Genomic DNA, 23,600 nt, shown 5'->3' on the forward strand with positions numbered 1-23,600 from the left:
TCTAGTAGTGAGCAGCTGGAGCATAAAACCTGTTATTTTTAAACCTGTAACTACTAGTCAGATTTCTTCACTGTTTTAATCCAAACCTTTCTATGCACCAATGCAGCCCTAGGATTCCCCTCAAGCTGAACCAGGTAACCTTTATGTGATTAAATGCATCATAGAAATGTCACGGATCAATTTGAGGTCATGACTGTCAAATGTTAAATCAAACTGAATTTCTGAAATTTAATTTAGCGGTTTGTCCATTCAAACAAACACAATTCTGTCATAGCCCTCCTAACTCCATTCTTTGCTAGGAACAAGCAGCTGATATCAGGGGTTTCAACCCACCTTGTAGGCAGAATCAATGCATGTTTACACCATTAAATTGATATCTACAATAGCACCACTGAGACAAAGAAGTGATTCACCAATTTTTCTTCATGCTTACATTTTTTGCTTTGTTTTTCCACTTCTGCTTTTAGCCTCTTGTACTTTTCTGTCCGGTACACAAGCACCCATGTTATTCCTGCAGAAAAACAAGAAAACACATGATAGAGCATCACTTCAAGATTCAGCAAGTCAGGCTACAAATCACCTGTAAAGCTTTGGTTTTTCTTTTACGTTGCTCACACCCGTTATTAAACAAGAAATCTTGGCCGACTGTACAGTGGACTAAGATGTACTTTCAATTGCAAACACCTCTCCCCCCCAACTACCGTCTGCGCCTTATCCACTTTAAGTATTTACACAGGCTCTACCGGGCCCCGGTACAATTGCACAAGATGGAACTCATTGCTAGCGACAGGTGCCTGCGGTGCTCTGCTGAAGAAAATTACATATTTATATGTATTCGTGCCCCCACGCGCTACCCTCTCACCATCTGCCATGTTGAATAAAAACCCCTGCATTACTTCACATTCAGAGGCCTTATTTCTCTGTCACCAGGCCCTTCCATGCCAGACCCTGAAAAAGGCACACGTTACATTTTTCTGCAGCACATTAGATATTTTTTTGAGCAGTCACGGAGAAGAGGCCCAGCCCAGGGTGTCTTAACAGTGTCAAACAAGGGTCGACCTGATAAAGCTGCATTCCGGCCCGAGCAGGTGGGGAGCAGAAGCCCCTCTGCAGAGATAAGGCCCAGTTTTGCTGTCGGCTCTCAGAGATAAGTGGGGCCCATGTCAAGGGAAACCTCCAAGACAGTTACACAAGGGGTGGGCAGGAAGGGCCAAACCAACTGCTAGTATGAAGCAGCAACACTTCTACAGATGAGAGCAATCTGCATGCTGCCCCGAGCTAGAGATAAGACCAGACATGCTAGTCACTCTGACACCCAGGGCCCTCCCTGGCCAACAGAAAGGAAACAGCCCTCATGGAGAAGTCAGATAAAGTTACGCAAACAGGCATTGCGAGTTTTAGCTGACCTTGCTGCCCCCTCTATGCACCCACCCACCTATGACTCATTACAGTGAACGCCTACATGCTCATATCTTTTTCTTTCCTTCTGCTTGGAGGGCTCCTCCCTATGTATGCAAAGAATGTATAAATATTGTACTCTGTGAATAAAGCTCAGAACTCTCCTGTGCCCGCTTGGCGCTGGAGCTCTCCCTTAACTCGAGTTAATGCAATAAAGCCCATTGACTCTAATACCACGGACTCTGCTCCTCATTTATGCTTGACCCTTTTGATATTTATTTATAGAAATTATGATAGTGTAATTAATTTATTTACGACATAATCTGGCGCCCGAACAGGGACGCATCCCCTTCCCCACGCGCCGGCGATGTAGGTCCGGCCCCTGCTCCCTTCTACAGCCTAGACAGACTTCAAGTGTACACGCCAGCGGGACTTCCCGCCAACTCCCTCAGGCCCACGGAGGAGGCGGACTGCGACCAGACATCCACACGAGGCGGTGAGGAAGATTGCGGAGCGTCCTGACCCAGAGCCCAACCCGTGAGAGAGCCGAGTCCGAGGTCTTCAGAGGTCCGCCATTCCTGCGCAAGCGTCAAGCGTCCGATGACCAGGTCTTCAAGTTTTGCTTCCCGGTGAGTACCACTGAGAACGCATAAAGACGGGTTCATTTAATGAACACGGTAAAGACGTGTCTCCTTCACGAGACCGGTATGGTTGTACTGTATTCCAGTACATAAGTATATGTTGTATATGTTTTGAGTTTGAAATTGTTTTAGTTAGGTTCCAGCATGCCGTTGTTTTCAAAATTGCGTAAAATAGGCACTAAAAAGGGAATATTAGAAGAGGCAGTTAATGTCCCGCCAAGAGATACTCCAGGCCATTTTATGTATAACAAACATGGCATCAGCGCTATTCTCTATTTAGACCTCTGGATAGATTACACAAAGGATCTAGAGACGGTGCATAGATGGCCTGCGACCGGCACATGGGATTCAGAATGTATTATGAGAGTAGAGGAACAACTATGGAAAAGGAAGTCGAGGCCCTCGCAGAAAGAGGCCATTGAATTATGGCGCAAAGAGGCTAATAGGAGGGCCCTGAAAGAACTTAACAAAGCAGAGAAAAGCAGGCAAATGTCAGAACAGGCAAAAGAAAAAAAAAGAGTTACTAGAAGAGGGTGAACAGGTTCGAGTGGAACAAATGGATAGGGAAAGAAATGCTCTTGTTGCTGGTATCTACCCTGTACTCTCAGAGGAGATTGCAGAGGAAGTTCCCCAAAATGTACCCCTTAAAATTAAACCAACGGCACCTGAGGCGTTCCTTTCCGCCTACCTAGCAGAGCCACCCCCAGCCTACATAGACGCACCATTTCCCCCGCTCCCACCAGAGGCCGCGCCCCAGCCAGTCCAGGACCAACAACAGGTTTCCGGGGGTGCGGAAGGGGGGGGGGGGGATAAGGAAATAAAGGATGACGTTGAACTCCCTAGATGTATATATGATTTACAGCCAGGTATTACTGGTCCAATGCGCGCCATATCAATACGAGTAAGGCAAGCCATCGCAGAGCTAGATGGACTGCCTGATATGAATACACATTGAGATGCCTTGTATGAGTTCATCAGAACAGGACGGAACCATGAATGCGTAGCTCAAGCTATGGAAAATAGAAAAGTAAAAGCTAAGAACAACATCCTCCGTTTTATTGTCAACTGTCTGATCAGGGAACGTGATGAGGGTGATGGGGACGTGGAGGTTAGTTTAATAGAGTGGAGCGACAGCATCAATGACGGTAAACATGATAAGGTAGCGCAGAGAGAAGCAATGACGAATAAGATTAAAAAGAAAATACTAGCAATACGTAACGCCGAGAAGGAAGGCAGGGATAGTGTGTCAGAGGAAGGGGATAATAACGAGACACCAGACAAAATGAATTTTTTGGGCATAGCACAGCACTGTAATGGCGCCAAACACCATCGACCTCAGAAAACAAGGGTTAACAAGGAAACAAACATCTCTCCTGAGGATTTGTTCCAAACAACTGAAAAAGCCCTAGACCATTGGATGGACGACGAGCCACCCCTCACGCCACATGAGAGGGAGTTGGCTCGGTCAGCCACCCAGTGGGTGTCCCAACATCATGTATATAATCCCGACATAGTGGACCAGATGTTCCTGAGCCTCCCACCACTCGAACAACGCCTGGCCAGCATCTATATGGTCCAACACTTGATCACGTTGTATGAGAGCCAATATCACCACCCTGGCAAATTATATAAAATACTGGAAAAGGTAATACTAGATAGATGGATGGAACAGGGCCCAGAACTGATTAACACCATTTTAGACTTGCGTCTCCAATATGAGCAATTCCTGTCCGCCTCAATAACACCAGACCCTCGCCCCAGAGGACAGTACCCTCTGCGAGAGGTCCACCCCATAAGAAAAATAGATGGCACTGTCCAGCGGGTATATGTCTATACCCCTCTCACCAAGCTAGAAATACTGGAAATGAAGAGGTTGTTACCTTCCCATGATAAAGACCCAGGGGGGTTTGAAATAAAAGATATACTCCGCATAGGAGACTATACTTACCCTGATATCCTAAGGTTACTAAAGGTCTTGTTACCAGCAGGCATTTACGAGAAACTTAAAGAGAAAGACTGGGATGTGGGAGATAAAATGTTGAAGTGGGCAGAGTTGCAAGCTGAAGATGCAGGTAGGGCCCCGGGGGATGGCCTTGGTGAAAAAATTAAGGGGCTCCCCGAACTCCTTATACAAATTTTACCAAGACTATTGACGACTAAAAAGGAAGACTGAGATGCAATTTCAGCCTGTAAACAGAAACCAGAGGAAGACACGAGCGATTACTACACTAGGTTGGAAAAATGCTTCGCTGTCAACAGTGGTTTAAAACACAGTAGTGAGGCCTATCCCCCACCTTTTTGTGACCAAACTGGTAGATAACGCCCTTCCTCAGATTAGGAATAGAGTGCTGAAGGTTGAGAGCACTTGGCAAGCAAATAGCCCCTCACAAATGTTACAGATGTTGCAATACCACCAAAATAGAATAAGGGAAGAGCAAGAACAAGAAAAGAAGTGCATGAAGGATACAAAAATGAAGGTGCTAGTTGCCCAAACAGTACCTGCAAACACGAACAAGAATGGTACCGCACCCACTAAAGGGACCTGCAATTATTGTAAACAACAGGGTCACTTTGTAAGGGAATGCCCCGTCCTAAAGCACAATATAGCCACAGGTAAAACAAAGGAACGGCCCTATACACCCAGACAGTACAACACTCAACAGACACAAGTCCCCACCCCGCCGCAGGTCCAGACGCCCGCTGCCCCTGCACCTCAAATGTATCAGTACACGCAGTCAGACTACCCAGAATACCAATCTTTTTCATGAAACAGCCTCGAGAGGGAAGATTGCTTGCCCCTTATCCCAGTTCCTGTGGACCAAGAGGGTCCTTATGTACATGCTCGTTTGCTGGGGCAAGATAGAAAGTTTCTGATTGACACAGGGGCAAGCAGGACTACCATCAGTCATGACGAGGTCCCAGGGGCACCTCTCTCGGGCTCACAGAATATATCCCTGGGATTTTCTGGAAAGCCAATTGTCAACAAAGTATCAGAACCAGTCTCTTTAGGGGTGGGTCCACTGACATGCACCACAGACCTACTACTCACTAAGACATGTCCAGAAAATGTACTAGGTATAAAGACCCTAAAAGAACTGGGAGCAGTTATCTGTTGCTCACCAGAAGGAGTAAGACTGTTTTTGCGTGATTTCAAAGGGCATTTCACGGTTAGAGATTTTGATCCCAGACTTCAGGATGTCCCACAGTATCTATGGGCACAAGGTTCAACTGACGTAGGTTACATGGATATAACCCCACACGAGGTCACTCTTAAGGAAGGAGTAGTCCTATACCGAATACGACAGTACAGGATTCCACCTGAGGCTGAAACAGCCTTATTAAAAATAATTCAAGAACTCATTGAACAGGGGGTGGTGGTGGAGACAGACTCGAATGTGTGTAACTCCTCCGTCCTCCCTGTTCTTAAACGCACAGACCCTCAAGCACCCCCAGTTTACAGACTAGTAGTTGACCTTCAAGAACTGAACAAATGTGTGGTCCCACAATACCCAGTGGTCCCAGACATTTCCTCATTATTTACTGCCATTGATTCTGAGGCAACATTTTTCACGGTCATTGACCTGAAGAATACATGCTTCAGCATTCCAATACATCCTGACAGTCAATATCTTTTTGGATTCAGTTTAAAAGCACGCAGCTTTAAATTTACAAGAGCTCCCCAAGGCTTTACAGAAAGCCCAAGTGTTTACAGTCAGGCATTAAAGAGACAACTTGACAGTATTAGTATGCCTACCAACACAGCATTAATACAGTACGTGGATGACATTCTCATCACAGCAAGATCAGAAACTGACTGTGAAGAGGCTTCCCTCACGGTCCTTCATTTTCTGGCGGACAAGGGGCACAAGGTGTCCCCTTCGAAGTTACAGTTCTGTGAACAGCAAGTGGCTTACTTAGGGCACTTGCTGTCCAAGGAGGGTAGGCAGCTGACACAAGAACGAATTAAATTGATTTCCAACATTTCACAACCCAAAACACAGAAAGAAGTACGTGCATTCATTGGCCTTACTTCCTATTGCAGACAAAGGATTCCCCAGTATGCCCACATAGTCAAGCCACTCATGCAATTGACTACATTGGAGGCAGCCACCTCTAACGTCCTCCCTTGGACATCAGAGCACACCTTAGCATTTGAGGAACTAAAAACGGGCATTATGTCAAGCGCCAGTTTTAGCCACTCCTGATTACAAGAAACACTTCACCCTGTTCGTGACAGAGCGGGATGGAACAGCACTATCTGTCCTCACACAAGATCAAGCAGGGAAACACAAGCCATGTGCTTATTTTTCTAGTACACTGGACCCTGTAGCACAGGCTCTACCAGCATGCTTGAAATCTGTTGCGGCCACAGCTTTGGCCATAAGACAAAGTGAGTCGATAGTGCTGGGACACTCCCTGACAGTACAAGTACCACACGCAGTGGAAGTTCTCCTGAATAGGACACAGACACAACACCTGACTGTAGCAAGATTGACAGGATACGAGTTGACACTATTTCAACTCCACATAGAGATTAGAAGATGTAACATACTCAACCCTGCCACTCTTTTACCCTCAAGCACAGATGACACCACACCCCATGACTGTGTGGAAGTAATAAATGTAGTGACGAAGCCAAGACAAGACTTGACAGATGTTGCACTCCCAGACCCTGACATAACGTTTTATGTAGATGGATCATGCATGAGAACAGGGGCAGGAGAATTAGTGGCAGCATACGCCGTAACTACTGACCATGAGATCATAGAGACACAAAGAATAGATATCCTGTCAGCACAAGCAGCAGAGCTCATTGCTTTGACGCAAGCCTGTAAACGAGCAAAACAGTTAAAGGTTAACATCTACACTGATTCACAATATGAGTTTGGGGTAGTTCATGACTTTGGGGTACTATGGAGGGAGAGAGGTTTTCTGACCTCACATGGGGCCAAGATACAGCCTGGCCCTCTCATACAGGCCTTGTTAGAAGCAATACACCTACCTACAGCCATAGCGATCCTGAAATGCAAAGCACACACCAAGGCCACAGATGTCATTTCCCAAGGTAATGACCTGGTAGACCAAACTGCTAAACAGACAGCTCAGACTCCAATTGACATAACAAACTCACAGGTATTACCACTGACAAGGACTAGGACAGTCAGGGATCCCTCCAAAGATGTACAAGATATACAGACCCATGCCACTCCAGATGAAATAAAGAAATGGATTGAACAAGGAGGGGTCCAGACTGACCAGGGTTGGATGACTAAAAACAAAAAGACATGGTTCCTCCCAGACTATGATACAGGTGATAATAGAGACAGCACATAGCCCGGCACACTTGGGAGAGAAGGGAATGTTGGATGGCCTGCAGAATATCTGGTTTAACAAACACTTGCGAGCTGCAGCAAAGCAGAAAGTGAAGACTTGCATGATTTGTTGCCAATTCAACCCTGGAAAAGGCATTTCAGTGGAACAGGGTGGATTTCATCCCCCTGATCACCCTTTTGAGGTTCTCCGAATGGATTATATTCAAATGGACAGATGTAGAGGTCACAAGTACGTCCTGGTAGTGGTGTGTGCCCTAACCAGATGGACAGAAGCTTACCCAGTCCCAGATTATACTGCAGTTACAACAGCCAAACAGCTAGTGAGGGAGTTCTTCCCTAGATACGGGTTGCCACATGTCATTTACTCAGACAATGGCCAGCCCTTCTCCTCTGAGCTCATGAAACAGGTGTCCCTTCTGTTGGGATATACCTGGAAGTTCCATTGTGTAAGGCATCCCCAAGCAGCAGGTCTAGTAGAGAGACATAACCAGACCCTCAAAACAAAATTAGCTAAAGTCTGTGCAGAAAAGGGCATGGATTGGATGGTAGCCTTACCGGTTACCCTCTTTTACATGCGCATGGTAGCTCATTCTAGAACTGGCCTATCCCCATATGAGGTGGTCTTTGGAAGACCACCGAATATGTGGGGTACACCAATACCTAAAAGAATAACTGATGTTGACAGTACTATGCTCACAGATTACCTGGCTTCCTTGATGTCTGCACTACTCTCTTGCCGTTCGCAGGTTGTCGCTGCCTTCCCTGACAACACCCAGGTCGAGGACCATGCCATAGCCCCAGGGGACTGGGTGCTGATAAGGAATTTCGACCGGACGAGCTCTCTGGACCCCAGGTGGAAGGCACCAAAATTAGTCCTGCTGACGACGAGGACGGCCATCAAAGTCGAGGGAAGAAAGGGGTGGCTGCATGCCAGTCACTGTAAAAAAATACTTTGGGACTACCGGAACATTTGCTAAAAACAAAGACAGCACAGACTTTGAGCCCCCCTTTCTGGAAAAGACTCCCCAGAAAGAGTACACTTCCAAACTGAGATCTAGAAGGTCAGTCGACGTTTGATTGTCTAAGTCCACCCGGTGGTGAAGCGGTTGAACATGATGTCTGACTTGAATAAACTAGTGAACAGTAAAGAAAAAAGGACTAATATGAGAAAGAAATACTGCAAGCTATTACACAGCAGATGTATAGTGACTCTGATTATTGTACTTTTTATGAGAATTGTGGAAATAAGTATTGGCTGGCTCTTACATGTTCTCTATCCACCTGCTGTCTCACAGAATGCCACCATAGTACACTCACATGTTGAGCTCCCAGTACACTTAGAGAACAGAAGAAATGAATTTAAGAACAATACTTTCATCACCCTTTTACAACAGCATCAACTGGCCATAAACACATCCAACTGCTGGGTGTGCGGTCTTCTTCCCCATACAGTTGCCAAAGGCATGCCTTTCATCACTCTCCCTTTTTCTTATGAAGGCTCTTGTACCGGTTGGTGGGAAACAAACAAAGCTTCCTATATGGCCAATACGGATACAAAAGAGCGGTCTCAGCTCAGATATCACCTATACGTTTTATGTTGGCGAGGTGAAAAGAACAGGGCATGTGGTACCCCACTAGAGCAGGAAGCCTATGCTGACCACGGTAACAGATCTAATAAGTTATATTATCAGTATATGGACAGGAGAAAAAGATCAGTTTCACCTGTTTTTGTGGCATCAACGAAAGCCCCTTTTTGTGTCCAAAGTAAAGGAAAGATACGTATGGGTGATAGCATCTGCAATCACACAGTCAGCATCTGCAATCACACAGTCAATTTGAATGGAACAAACAATACACGGCTTATAGCCGCACAGGGCACCTACTTCATATGTGGGGATAAAGGTTATACATGGCTCCCACAGGGCTGGTCCGGCACTTTTTACATTGCTTTTCTCCTTCCCCCCCACCTACACTGCCCCTGCGGACTATCATGAAATTGAGCCTCTGACTGTCTATAACAGACGGCGAAGGGGGGGTCATAGATACAGAAGATACAGCAGGGCAGGAGGCGGGAGACTTCTTTGCCGGAGTCATTCCATTTTGGGGTCCCATGGTAAACAGCAGGAACATCCGCCACCTCACACGAGTGGTGCAAAACACGATAGATGCAACAGCAGGTGCCCTCTCTAATCTCACAGCCGAGGTGGTCGCGGATAGACTCATGACCCTACAAAATCGCATTGTTTTAGACATCGTTCTGGCTGACCGTGGTGGTGTATGCAGATTGATCTCCACGAGTTGTTGTGTGTTTATTCCAAATAACGCACCTACGGTATACCAAGCCATTGCCAAGCTATACAAGATGTCAAGTCAGCTAGACATGGATAAAGGAGAATGGTCCTTAAGCAGCTGGTTGTGGGGATTAGTAGCAACATGGGGATGGAAAGTGTTGACTGTAGTAGGATCAATACTGTTTATCATCTTCAGTTGTTGCCTCTGCATCCAATGCGGCCCGGCCATCTGCGGTCTGTGCGCCACTGCCTGCATTCCCCGTCCACATGTGCAGAGCAGAAAAAATGAAAAGATCATGTTGCAAGAACACATTAACGGCCTGATGAAAATAGAGGTGTATTAGAGGGGTGCGCTTGGGGACAAGGAGGGAATGAAGAAAATTACATATTTATATGTATTCGTGCCCCCACGCGCTACCCTCTCACCATCTGCCATGTTGAATAAAAACCCCTGCATTACTTCACATTCAGAGGCCTTATTTCTCTGTCACCAGGCCCCTCCATGCCAGACCCTGAAAAAGGCACACGTTACATTTCTCTGCAGCACATTAGATATTTTTTTGAGCAGTCACGGAGAAGAGGCCCAGCCCAGGGTGTCTTAACAGTGTCAAACAAGGGTCGACCTGATAAAGCTGCATTCCGGCCCGAGCAGGTGGGGAGCAGAAGCCCCTCTGCAGAGATAAGGCCCAGTTTTGCTGTCGGCTCTCAGAGATAAGTGGGGCCCATGTCAAGGGAAACCTCCAAGACAGTTACACAAGGGGTGGACAGGAAGGGCCAAACCAACTGCTAGTAGGAAGCAGCAACACTTCTACAGATGAGAGCAATCTGCATGCTGCCCCGAGCTAGAGATAAGACCAGACATGCTAGTCACTCTGACACCCAGGGCCCTCCCTGGCCAACAGAAAGGAAACAGCCCTCATGGAGAAGTCGGATAAAGTTACGCAAACAGGCATTGCGAGTTTTAGCTGACCTTGCTGCCCCCTCTATGCACCCACCCACCTATGACTCATTACAGTGAACGCCTACATGCTCATATCTTTTTCTTTCCTTCTGCTTGGAGGGCTCCTCCCTATGTATGCAAAGAATGTATAAACATTGTACTCTGTGAATAAAGCTCAGAACTCTCCTGTGCCCGCTTGGCGCTGGAGCTCTCCCTTAACTCGAGTTAATGCAATAAAGCCCATTGACTCTAATACCACGGACTCTGCTCCTCATTTATGCTTGACCCTTTTGATATTTATTTATAGAAATTATGATAGTGTAAATAATTTATTTACGACACTGAGCCCGCCTTTTCCCACCTCGCCTTGGCACCAAGGTTTCTGCTTATTGGCGTGATGTATGTGCTGTCATCCCTGAGATCGGTACAAAAGGGGGTGGTGATGGACGGAGCATCTGAACCAATCAAACACTCACACCCAGTCAAAAGATCTGGGTATGATCCATCACCGTTCTTTAGATCGCCTCCTTCCCGTTCCAACCTGACACTCTGCTTTGCCTTTTAGGCTTAGTCAAATTGTGCCCAAATGCCTCCCGCAAACTTATTGCTATGCTCTTGCGCAGAGCAGGATTTCCATGTGCTGGGGTCGCCGGCCCGTGCCGAAGGTGGCCCTTTAGCTTGATGACGCCTCCTGCTGGCAGATCCTCCTGTCCGAATTCTGGGACCTTATGCCGGCTAGATCCCACCCTTTGGATATTTGGGGTCCGCTCATCTCCTACCTCCTAAGTCACACTTCCCAGCACCCGGCGACCTCTCCCCCGCTCCCCGCCGGTGAAGGTCAATGAGTCACCTCCTCTCTGCCCCTTTCCTTCCCCGAATCTCAGTGCCCCCCCCCCCCCCCCCCAACCATCACACATGGTGCAGTGCATGTCCATTTCTCTTCATTGGTATTGGTGTCTCCCCGACCTATTATATTGATTTTTTTATGGTATATGTACGTGGTGCTATCTTTGGATCTTTTCTGTTGTATTGCAGTGCATAGTATTCTGTTATGGTGCAACTCTAATTTTGTCGCGTCTCAACCTCAAATAAAGGTTTTTGAAATAAAAAAGATGTACTTTCAATTTTACCACAAGAAGTGCTATATACACTTTAGATATTCAGGGCCTAATGGGTCTCTGAATAATATTGGTCAAAGATGTATAGTGTGATGCTGGGATTACAAAGCCTAAAGTGTCATTTACAAAAAGGGTTTGAGAAAGGTAAAAAAAAAAAAATGCAATCATTATTGACACCACTCTGGGGTGAGGACTGTGTGCATGGGCAAAGGGTAAATTCACTTCGTTGTTCAGACACCATTTTAAAATTAATTATTATTATTATTATTATTTTTTTTTTTATATAAACGCTGCTACATAAGTGTAAGATTTACAGTGAAAATGCTATAGTAAGGCTACATAGGATCATGGCACACATATGGCTCTGGTCTCAGTGAAGAGCAGTTCTTCACTGGTGTGCAGGATGGCAGTTTTTGTTGGTATAGCACAGAAGAGGTAGCACTGCTCCAAGTGGAGGAGACCTGCAATTCGAGGACAGTGCCAAAGGCACAGAACTGAAGATGGGCCCCTAACGAAGCAATTCTTCTAAGTCCAAGCTAAGAGCTTGAAGATATGAACCAAATATAGCTGTTTTGTGCCATTTGGGAAGTGTGAGATGAAGACACCTGCTCCGCAAAGTAAGTCATTAAGTATGGTGATAAAAGGTGCAGGAAATTGCAATTCTGCATTGGTCACTGTGGTACTGTACTCATAGGTTAGAGGAATTCATACCTTTGGGGCATCTAAAGCACTTTAGCAGGTTGCGGTCTTCGTCACTTCCATTTCAAATAACTGGATGCGCTCACAGAGCATTACTTGGGCATGAAGCTCCCCAAAGGTCTGCCATAAAAGATGGCTCCAACCCTTTGATGGCGGATCTGATACTGATGTTAATCAACTGAAAGTATACGAGCAAGTCGTTGCACATTCACTGGGGTGGGCCAGACAGGAGTTGAACCAAGTGGTGCAGTACAATGAATGTTTTGAGGTGTTTGCATGTCAAATATATAGCTATTCTATTCGCTGAATCCAAGAACCAGACGTTTGATGCCCACATTGGAACAGCAACATGCGTTTCAGCCCTTCAAGAGGTGTAAATTATTCTCCACTGCCTTTCAAGGGATCAGACTGTCATTATCATTTACTCCAACACATTTCCCTTTAAGCACACAGCTTGGTGGAGGTGCTCTTCCTTTATGGAGAACTGCCAGTCTCAAACAGCCGGGTACTGCTGGTCTCTGTATTCTCTAGATTACCAAAAGGAGGGTATTTAAACAGCAGATTGGCAGCAAGGAATAAATCAATGATAATGATGGTTCGGACTGATTGAGGTTGAACTGTAGTTGAGGGAATTTTGCAGATGCTAGAGGAGGTTCACCTAACTGCCTACAGGGAATCAAGACCAGCAGATCATATCATATGGTGTTCAGTGACAAAGATGCATGTTTAAGGAGAAGAAGTTTAACATCTATCCACTTTGTGGCTTGAGAAATAAAAGCAGGAGTGGCAGAATAGGAGGATCAGTGCTTAGAGCAGGCAGCAATGAGCTGGAGACATGTTCATCCAAGGAGGGTAGACCACTTCAATTCAAGTAGAACAATGGCTGATGTGGGTTAACCAGTAACGACGAGCATTCAGAAAATGCTACGATTCATACTGTCTTTTTTTTAACAGTTTTCTAGGACAGTGAAGAATGCTTTTGGGAACCAGTCATTACTTGTTTTGAGCATTACTGAACAATTCCATTGGCTCTGATAATTCTAATCTGAATAAAAGGCACAGCAAAGAGCGAGAGCAAAAGAGCGAGAGCAAAAGAGCGAGAGCAAAAGAGCGAGAGGAGGCGGAGAGATAAAGAGAGTGAAAATAAGAGAAAGAACAATCAAAATACCACATAGCATGTGAACAAGAGCTTAAATTAGAGAGAGCGAAACAGAGCCTGAGAATGAAAGAGCACACAAAATAGTCAAGGAGATTAAGAAATAATGAAAAGTAACATTTGACTTTCTGGCCACTTGCCTCTGATTATATACCACTGCCTACAAAAAGAAAAATAAATTACACCACTCTCTACCTGGACCAAGGAGTTATGTCCTGAATTTGTAAGGCTCCCTCCAATGTTCTGTCCTGCTGGGAATCCTTGCCCACGTAGATGTTTTCTTGCTAGGCCCCCCGCCCCATTAGCACGGGTCAATAAGAGGAGTTTCTCAACACATGCTCCACTGCCACGTGGAGAGTAGCTAAATAAGAGTGCTGGTTGGGTAGACTTATTCTTGAACACATAGCTGTGTGAATGATACAAGTCTAAACATGGTAGCAGCTATAAGAAGAGCTAAACGATAATTCAGAACTCTATAAAAGTGTTCACAGTTGCCTACATAGGGAAAATTAAGGATAAGGTGTTGCAGTCCAGCTGAGATGGGCGAGTGGCCGGATGCCAAATCTGAAGTCAATAATAGGGCACCATGACATGCATACGTTTAGGACTAACTTAAGCTACTCATCATTTTTTTTCCTGCGACATACCTTCTGTTTAATGTTGCATAGTCACGTGAACACAAGAGATGGGCACACCAAAAACTTAGATTCTCAGGATAAGGCAACTAATACGAGACTCTCTGGGAAGAATTAGATTAACCTAGCCATGCACGTAGCGTAGCATGTTGCGGTCATACAAATGGGGACAGGCATTTGGCGACCAATGAGATTCGGAGGCTTACTTATCATATGAGAGCTAATGGGATCAGTAAATAATTAAGCAAGTCCTGCTGCTCAACAGATGCGAGCCCTGGCTGACTGGCAGCACCCAATCTGCTTTTAAATGTAGCAATATGCTCTCCAGTATACCAACTAAGGCACTATGACAAAAAAATGCCTTCATCAAATGAACAAATGGGTGGTCTCCTTATGTATAACATGTTTTAATCAAGTCTTAAATTACACCTGGAAAAATATCTGAAGAAAAAAAAATACAAAAATAAGGCACTGGGCAAGCTAACAGGTAATGCCTATGCAGGAGCTATTGGCATTGACAACATGTTTTTGCCACGTGTACACCAGCTTGGCAGCGGTTCCGCATATCTAAACACAAGTAGAGTAAAGCATAGTTGTCGAGTGGAGTGTCGTAAGCAGAGTGTCGTGGGGCAGAGCGTGGTGTTATGGTGTGGCTCAGAGAGTTGAGAAACGGTGTAGAGTTGCGTAGAGTGTTGCAGCGTAGTGTTGTGGAGGGAGGAGAGTTTTGCAAAGTGGTGAGGCGTGGAATAGAGTGTCATGGAGTGGTATATAATGAGGGCTCAATGGGCCAAGTTAGCCTTAGTGTATGTGGGGTCGACACGTTTCACTGCTGTTGGTCCAACCAGATTCTTGGCGTTTCTTCAGGACCTAGAAGGTCCATATTCTACACCTAGAGAGGGTTGTGTAGTGCCAGGTACTCCCCTAATCGGAAAATACCTCTGTATAGGATTGTCCAAACTAGATAGAGAAAGTAGAAAGACATTATAAATACAGGCTTATAACATTTGTAAGTAGATGCTGCTTAGTGTAGTACACGGATTGCTGAAGTCTCCTCATGGCATACAATCTTTTTACTATTCCGATCCCCCAAAACAAGCCTTTCTAAACCCTGCCTCTGACTCTTCCGCCTCCACCTCCCTTTTTACTCATCCCATCCACCTCCCTTTTACTCATCCCAAGCCTCCTACTACTGCTATGAGCTCCGCAAAACAAAAACAAAAAAAACTAAATCCTTCCCTTCTATCCCTCTTCAGTCCAAACAGACTAATATGTTCACCACTCAAATTAATTTCATATTTCACAATACTAATTCACCACTAATCCTTTATGGATTCCGGAGTAGCATGCTACTCTCCGAAAAAGCACAACAACACCTCATATGGGGTAGCACGCGCTATACAAATGCAAACCTTTTTACCTCTTCTACCTTTTCGCTATCCAAATAACTGACTGACTAACATATCCACCACTCAAATTACTTTCATATTTCACTATACTAATCCACCAATACTCCTTTATGGGTACCAGAGTAGCGCCCAAAAAAGCACTTCAACCCCCCCCAAATCAGGGGTAGCAAGCGCTATATAAATACAAGCCCTTTTCTACACCTCCACTATCCTTCTCAATCCAAATAACTTACTAACCTATCCATCACTCAAATTACTTTCATATTTTCACTATAATAATTCACCACTAATCCTTTATTGGTTCCAGAGTAGCATGCTACTCGCTGAAAATGTGATTTGACGCCTCGTCTGGGGTGGTAAGCTATATATAAATACAGTCGCAATACAATACAATGGTGCAGAGTGGAGTGGCATACAGGGTGTTGAGTGGAATAGAATGTCAGAGTGGAATGACGTACAGTGGAATAGGGTTTTGCAGAAAAGAGTAGTGTATAGTGGGGCGGCATAGAGGGAGTTTTGAAGAGCCCTGTAGAGTGGGGTAGCAGGGTAGAGTGTGGAGTGGAGTGGAGTAGAGTGGCCTAGAGTGAAGTTGTGTAAAGAATAGTGGTGCAGAGTAGATTGGCTTAGAGTGCATTGGTTTTGAATAAAGTGGTGAAGAGTGCATTGGTGTACAGTAGAGATGCGCAGGGTGGAGTGGCGCTGGGTGGAGCAAAGTGGTCCAGGATAGAGTGTAGTGGCGCAGAGTGCAGAGTAGCACAGAGTTCAGTGGTGGAGAGTGTAGTCTTGCAGAGTAGAGTGTCTTAAGAGTATAGTGGTGTAGAGTGAAGTGGAGTAGAATAGATTGGTCTAGAGACTGCAGCGGTTCGAATAGAGTGCAGTACCGTAGAGTAGAGCGGTGCAGCGTAGAATGCGGTGGCGTAGAGTACAGCATAGTAGATTGTTTCAGAGTGGAGAGAAGTGACAAGAGTGGAGGGGTGCAGGATAATGTGCAGAGCAGATAAGAGTGGCGAAGAGTGGATAGCATAGAGTGCTCCGGCTTAGAGTGAAATGGTACAGATAATTGGTAAAGAGTGCAATGGAATAGAGTGCATGGTTTCAGATTAAAGTGGCATGGAGTGGAATAGCCAAGAGTGCCGTGTTGCACAGAGAGTAGAGTGGGGAGCAGTGGCGTAGTGATGCAGAGTCGAGAGGCGTAGAGTAAAGTGGTTTAGAGTGGAATGGTGCAGAGCAGAGTGCAATGACGCAGTGTGGAGTGGCGTAGTGTGCAGAGTAGAGTGCAGTGGGGTAAAGTGGAGTATGCATGGTGTGGTAGCCATTACAGACAACGCATCTTCAATTGAAATGACCATTACATTTGCAAAAATACAGTTTTACTGATAAAAGTATGCAGCGCACAAACTGTAATGTGTGGAAATATCACCTAGTGTATGGTTTTGATGGTATAAAGATATTTGCTTTCCCCACACTTCAGAATTACTCCAAGTAACCAGCATGATTGTCCCATACATCCTCTCACTTTGAAGTCGGAGAAAGAAAAGTAAAAACCAAGCTCCTTCGGAAGACCGAGCATGACATTTGACCTGTGTATTGCACAGCAAAATGTGACAAGATAACAAGCTTCAGAAGCCTGTTTACAGAAAGAGAGAACTCGGAAGGCTACTGGAAATACAGTTTGGGCAAGGGAAGGGACAAACTCAAGCTGGACAGCCTAAACCAAACAAAGCCAGCAAATAGAAAGCAAGGAAATGTGAGTTACAAACCAAAAAGCCAATGGTAAACAATGAGCAGAATGTATTCAATGGGAAGCTCTCCGAATGTTAGCAAACCAGGTCGAATAAACTTTGACCTAAAAAAAAAACAGCAGTGACCAAATTACTTCTGGGATGCCCTTAGGCACTCAACTCCTCTTTCATGGAAGTAAGTTTCTCCATTTGCTCGTTTCTACCACAGGTCTTGCATCTCCTTTACCTTCCTATTCTACAACATTGCTGGTTTTAAATTGCAATGTTCAGGTTTCCCCAATTACCCCAGCTCGATTTGGAAAATCGAGCATCCTTATTATAACCGCCTTCCTTACCACATCTTAAAACACCCCCACTGCCAAGATGAACCCAGAGCTCATCCTCCTCCCCTCGTTTGTAACATACTTACCTGTAAAAACCTCTGCTTTTTTGTAGCTAGGTTTGCCCTGTACCAACCACAGGCATTGTACATCACAAAACAATTATTTCATCTTCCACAAAGTAGCGCAAATGAAGAGTACACAAATCCCGACTGAGCTTCCCCAGAACAACTGATCTTCATGAAATGCAATGCAATGATTCAAGAAAGTCATCTTTGTTTGATCTCGTTATTACAATAGCCATCATATATTGCATTAGAACAGTACGTTATCAATTGTAGCCTTCTCCTCAGCGACAGCTAGGGTGAGAACAGGGGAAACGGTGTCATCCTCTTGCTCGGTGAGACGGGGGACGCAACAAGGTTGCTCGCTATCACCGCTGCTGTTCGAGCTGGCGATAGAACCGTTAGCGGTGCGAGCTAGATCGGGGAGGCATTACACTGGGCTGGAGGTGCGGGGAGAAGTGCATTACATATCACTTTATGCAGACGATCTACTGATGTTTTTGGCTTCCCAGGGCAAGGTTTTAGCAGGAGCGACTGCGCTATTACGGATGTTTGTGGAGGTATCGGGGCTGTGCGTGAATTGGGAGAAGACTTGTTTGTTCCCAGTGCATCGGGTGATGGAAACCCCGACTAGACTGGATGGAATAATATGGGAACCATGCTGCCTACCATACTTGGGTACCAACATTTATCATTAGCAGGTGGATATGTTGGAGGTTAATGTGAATAGAGCAGTGGGGGGATTAAAGGGAGCATGGCGTTTGAGTACTTTGCCACTATCGTTGGCAGGAAGAGTAGCGCTCCTGAAAATTGTAGCACTGCCTAGATTACTCTATTATTTCAGGATGTTGCCGATTTGGATCCCAGGCTCGGTATTTAAGACTCTTAGAACGATGGTAGGGGGACACAAGTCTCTCCACGACATGGGCCCCAAGTACCTCAACGACCGCCTGACCTTCTACACGCCCACCCGCCAGCTACGGTCCACCAGCCTCGCCCTCGCAGCCGTACCACGCATCCGAAGAGCCACCGCCGGAGGAAGATCCTTCTCTTACCTGGCTGCCAAGACTTGGAACTCCCTCCCCATCCACCTTCGGCTGACCCAGGACCATCTCGCCTTCAGGAAGCAACTCAAGACCTGGCTGTTCGAGCAGTAGCATACCCCTCCCCCCAAGCGCCGTGAGACCCTCCCGGGTGAGTAGTGCACTATACAAATGGCATGATTGATTGATTGATTGATTTCTGTGGGGGGAGTGGTAGGCGGCGGGTGGCACTGAACACGATGATGAGGCCTCAAGCAGAGGGAGGGTGGGCGGTCCCGGACTTTGAGTTGTATTATTTAGCAGCCCAGCTGCAATGGCTCACACAGGCGGTGGCTCGGGAGTACAGGGGGCCGGAAGGACCAGAAGACCGATTGTTTCCGAGGCATGTTCTGTCTTTTGTTGTTCTTGGCAAGCGGTTGCGTGTCGATTCATTGACTTGCGAGGAGAAGGCATTGAGAGCGTGCTGGAACAGAAGCAGGCGTAGGGGAGGTGTTATACACCCATACGCTCCGGAGATACCTCTCGGTATGTGCACAGCCTTCCCACATGGCGAGACTGGTCTTCGCTGGCTGAGTGGGAGGATCTGGGGTTGCAAATGGTAGGGGACCTGCATGGGGAGGGAGAGCCCTCTTGCCTTTTCAGGCGCTGCAGGATCGATATGGTTTGCCCAGGGGCGACTTCCTGCTGCATGCAGCTCTGGTGTCTGCAATCCAGAAGCACTGGGGGGGGGGGGGGGGGGGGGGGAGGGGGGAAGGGTTGATGGAACCACAAACGTCCTTGACATGTCAGTGGGGACGGTGATGGCAGTGACCTGCCTGTACAGGAGAATAGTGGAGGAGGAACTGCAACCACTGAATCAGTTACGAGGAAAATGGGAGATGGATCTGGGCAAGGATATTCCGGAAACAACTTGGGCTAAGATAGTGGAGAGGAAGGCGGAATGCTAGATTCCAACTTATTCATTTCTATATTTTTTACATAGGGCGTACCTAACCCCAGAGCAGATAAATATTTTAATGTGGATTCAGCATTTTGCCCAAGATGCCATTTGAATGCTGCAGACTTTCGACATATGATGTGGAGCTGTCCGCAGCTTGGCACATACTGGGAGGAGGTGGTTGAGGTTCTGTGCGGAGTGACGAATAGGCAGATAGAGCCCGACATGAGGGCATGTATGTTTCACTGGTTTCCTCATACAGCGCGAACTAAGATCACGAGTAAATTAATTGACCTGGGGTTATTATTAGCTAAGCGAGAACTAGCGAGGCAGTGGAAATCTAAGCAGGGCCCTAGCATGGAGCGATGGAGGGCGGAATTCACGACCTGTGAGGCCAGTGAGAGTATGGTCAGGTTGCAGGCCAGAAGGGCATACAATGAGAAAGTGATGGAAACTGCACAGGCGTGGGAGGCCTTGGTGGTATTACTGAAGTTGCCAGAACTGGACTCGGACACTGACTCCTTGGATACTCCACAGGAAGCTACGAGAGCACACAGTGTCTAGATAGGACTGAGCTGGTTGCGGGGGGGGGACAGAAGTGGGCTAGGAGATGGTACGATCGGGATGCAGCCTGAAACAGATAGGAGAACTACACGCCCCTGCACAAAGATGATAGATGTTGATCCTTGTTTTGATTACTTGGAGCATACCTGTGGTAGGGGAGGGGGGGAGGTGAGCAAATATGGGGGCACAAAGCTAGGATTTTATTCTTTTGAGGGATACTGCTGACAGTGTGTACTGATGTACATACTGATGGAAGGAGAGGAAGTCAGGTAGTTCACTGCCCTAATCACTAAGTACATGAATATGAGCTCGACAGCAGACAGTAACTACCCGTACAATGTAACAAGCACTGTGCTCCTATCGATACTGTGCCTGTAAATGGGGGTTTGTGTGTGTTGAAAATCAATAAAGTACTTTTTTTTTTATAAATAAAATAAATAAAGAAAGTTGTAGCCTTCTCTAACTGCCTCAAATCATGACCCAGAAAAAAGAATGAAGTTTAGACCAATGGAGCAAGTTATCAACCAGAATCCGGAGAAAGCCAGACTTTTCTCACAAGCAAATCCTATGTCATAAACATCCAAACCGTTAGTTCTACAATCACACATAAAGGAAATGCAATGGCTTACTGGCCATCATTCAGCTAAGAAAGGTGTAAAAAGAAGCTGTACCGCTAGACCTGGGCACTTGGAGACATGGCAGCTTCATGGAGAAGCAATACAAGTCTGGTTAAGTCGGTCTTTTTTTCAACCCTAGTCGGTCTCACACTTTGACATGTTACCTGTTAATGTATTAAATCATTTTTGTTATAGTCATTTTATCTCATGTAAATGCTGGCAACATGGGATGTGGTTACTAAGATATTTTAAGGCTTCTAATTTCACAACATGCCCAAACCTAGATCCCCACTGATTGCCTAATAGATGGGCTAGATGAGGCTTTTTACCTGCTCCTGTTATATGTAGAGCTCGTCGAGCACTATCAAAGGTGAAAAGGTCTATTTTTTCAACTGGATAAAGACACAGAATATTGGAAATACAATGCTTAGCATAGACTCCTTACTGCGTACGTTAGGGGGAAGTTCCAATTAAATACAGTGTTTATGTTTACATTTAGATGCTTGTAAAGCGCTCGAATGCCGAGGCGTCTTGGTGCGGAGGTGTGAGGGTAGGGAAAAAAAAAAAAAAAAAAAAAAGGGAAGAAGAAGAGCATAGCCTATGTAGTTGTAAAAAGCCAGGTTTTTAGGTTCTTTCTGAAACACTGGAGATTTGGCTGATGTCTCAGGGACAAAGGCAGTTTGTTCCAGAGCTTGGCCGCGCAGTGTGTTATAGCTCGGCCACCCCATCTGGCTCGTTTGTACTTCACGGTTTCTATAAGACCTTGGCTGGCTGACCTGAGGGCCCGCGAGGGAACATATGGTGTGAACAATTTTTGAAGGTCCACAGCGCTCCCTCCGTTTATCACAATCCGTGTGCACAGTCTATCACAATCAAAACGGGCAATATCCACTATGCAAATAATATGAGTTTCATTCATGGTTGAAGCGAAAGAGTACTTTAAGTGGCGATTAAAGGAGAAAAAAAAAAAAAAAAAAAAAAAAGTTTTCAGCCCAACCACAATTTAACATAACGTACAAGATGGAAAATAATGCATGCCAGTAAGTTAAACTAGGGTTCAAGTTTCAAAAAGCCTTGGGGTCTCTCAGGTGCAGGTGTCTGCAAAGTATTAGAACTGGAGGTCTTCAGTTCCATCACTGCTACTGTTTCCCTTATGGGGCATAGTCAATGGGCCAAGACTGCTACAGAAGAAACAAAGCAAACAGTCTAGAACACCGACTTGACTTGTGCACATATAAGTCGATGCGGTTTTAAGGCAGCAGAGATCCCGATACAGTGGGAGCGCTTAGTGATATAGAGAGAAAAAAAACGAGATCTTACATAAAATTGTGTTATTTATATTATTCTGATTTCCTTCTAATCCACAATGGTTACTTTTTTTAGCGGCAGAGGGAAAAACACAGGGCAGTATCTGAAAACAACACCAATCGCAATTCAGTTTTTCTGGCGCCCCATCATGGGATCTGGATGACCGGCTGGAATTTGGAGACAAGGTGCGAGCTAACATGTCCATGCATTGAAATCATTCAGTCGCAGTTAAGATTTTCGAGGTTTTCTTAGGCACATCAGCAAGTAATGTTACTTTATAACGTCAACTCTCTGCAGTGGTGTTCTACTTTCACTGGATGACCCTTTAGCCGAGTACCACCATGTAAATAACAAAAAAGTGGTTACACGTGGGAATAAATTGTTAAACAACTGAACCAGTAAGCGTATTACTCTGTCACTGGTTTGGTATACAATTCCAAAAATGCTATTGATTAGCCTTATCTTGAAGCGGAAACACCAAGCTCTTGGGCCTGGGAGAAGAACTTCGTGTATCTACATGCAACAATAACAAAACAAATGTCGACTGACATTAAAACATAGGACATTTATTCTATAAGAACAACATCTAATACGAACACCAAAATAAACAAGACTGGTTAAATGTTACAGTGCAAACATGTAAGCATTAGCATGTCACTGTTGCTACCAGGTCCATACAAGTTCAGTACACCGTATAGGTTGTGTGGCTATACAAAACTACTATGCGTGTATTAAGCGGTTACAGTACATAAATCGTGAGCGAGTGGAGTCCAAAAGGGAAAAAAATCCTCGACAATAGTAGGTGCACTAGTCCTGGTATTGATCTATATGAAAGGACAAACACCGCTTCACGTAATCTCTTCAGCCCTTCGTCCACTTGACACTCAAAGCTTAAACCCAAGCCACTCCCCTTTTCCCTTCGTACACTACAAGGCAGTAGTCCTAGGCCATTCACCGTCCTTACCCTCAGCAAGCAGAGCCGTACAAATGGAGATGAAGACTATTAGCACGGTGTCAGCGAACATCGTACTCATGGTGCCGGCTGGTGAACCGCGGCGCTGCCACAGAACCTGCTGCCCCGGAAGTACAATATCACCGGAACAGAAGAGCTCGGACTTTAGAAAGTTAAAACGGACTCATATATTCGGCACAGCGCCGCCATCTTAATTGTATTGGGTCCTCATTGGCTCGGCGACTGTGCCGGAACTAAGGTAACCAATGAGACGAAAGACTTAAACGGGGGCGGTACACGAGCTAAAATAAATATGGAAAATAGGAGAAACTTTATTTAGTAAGAGTAGTAGTAGCACTCGTGAATTGTACCACATCGTGTTGACTGTACCACAGAAAGTCTTTTGTAATACCAGTATAAGCACGGACAGGCAAT

At 45.6% G+C, this 23,600-nt stretch overlaps 1 protein-coding gene across 1 annotated transcript in view; it reads right to left on the bottom strand.

Moving 5' to 3' along the window:
* Positions 1-23,329, bottom strand: part of TMCO1 (transmembrane and coiled-coil domains 1) — a 203,032-nt gene extending 179,703 nt beyond the window's left edge. The window contains exons 1-2 of the mRNA XM_078641519.1: positions 23,178-23,329; positions 434-511 (exon numbers count right to left, since the gene is read on the bottom strand). Coding sequence (XP_078497645.1) covers positions 434-511; positions 23,178-23,247 — 148 coding nt within the window. The 5' untranslated portion in view covers positions 23,248-23,329. The remainder of the gene's footprint in view (positions 1-433; positions 512-23,177) is intronic.
* Between the last annotated feature and the right edge of the window lie 271 nt (positions 23,330-23,600).

Source organism: Lissotriton helveticus, chromosome 1_1 (assembly GCF_964261635.1).
Source record: "Lissotriton helveticus chromosome 1_1, aLisHel1.1, whole genome shotgun sequence".
Taxonomy (NCBI): domain Eukaryota; kingdom Metazoa; phylum Chordata; class Amphibia; order Caudata; family Salamandridae; genus Lissotriton; species Lissotriton helveticus.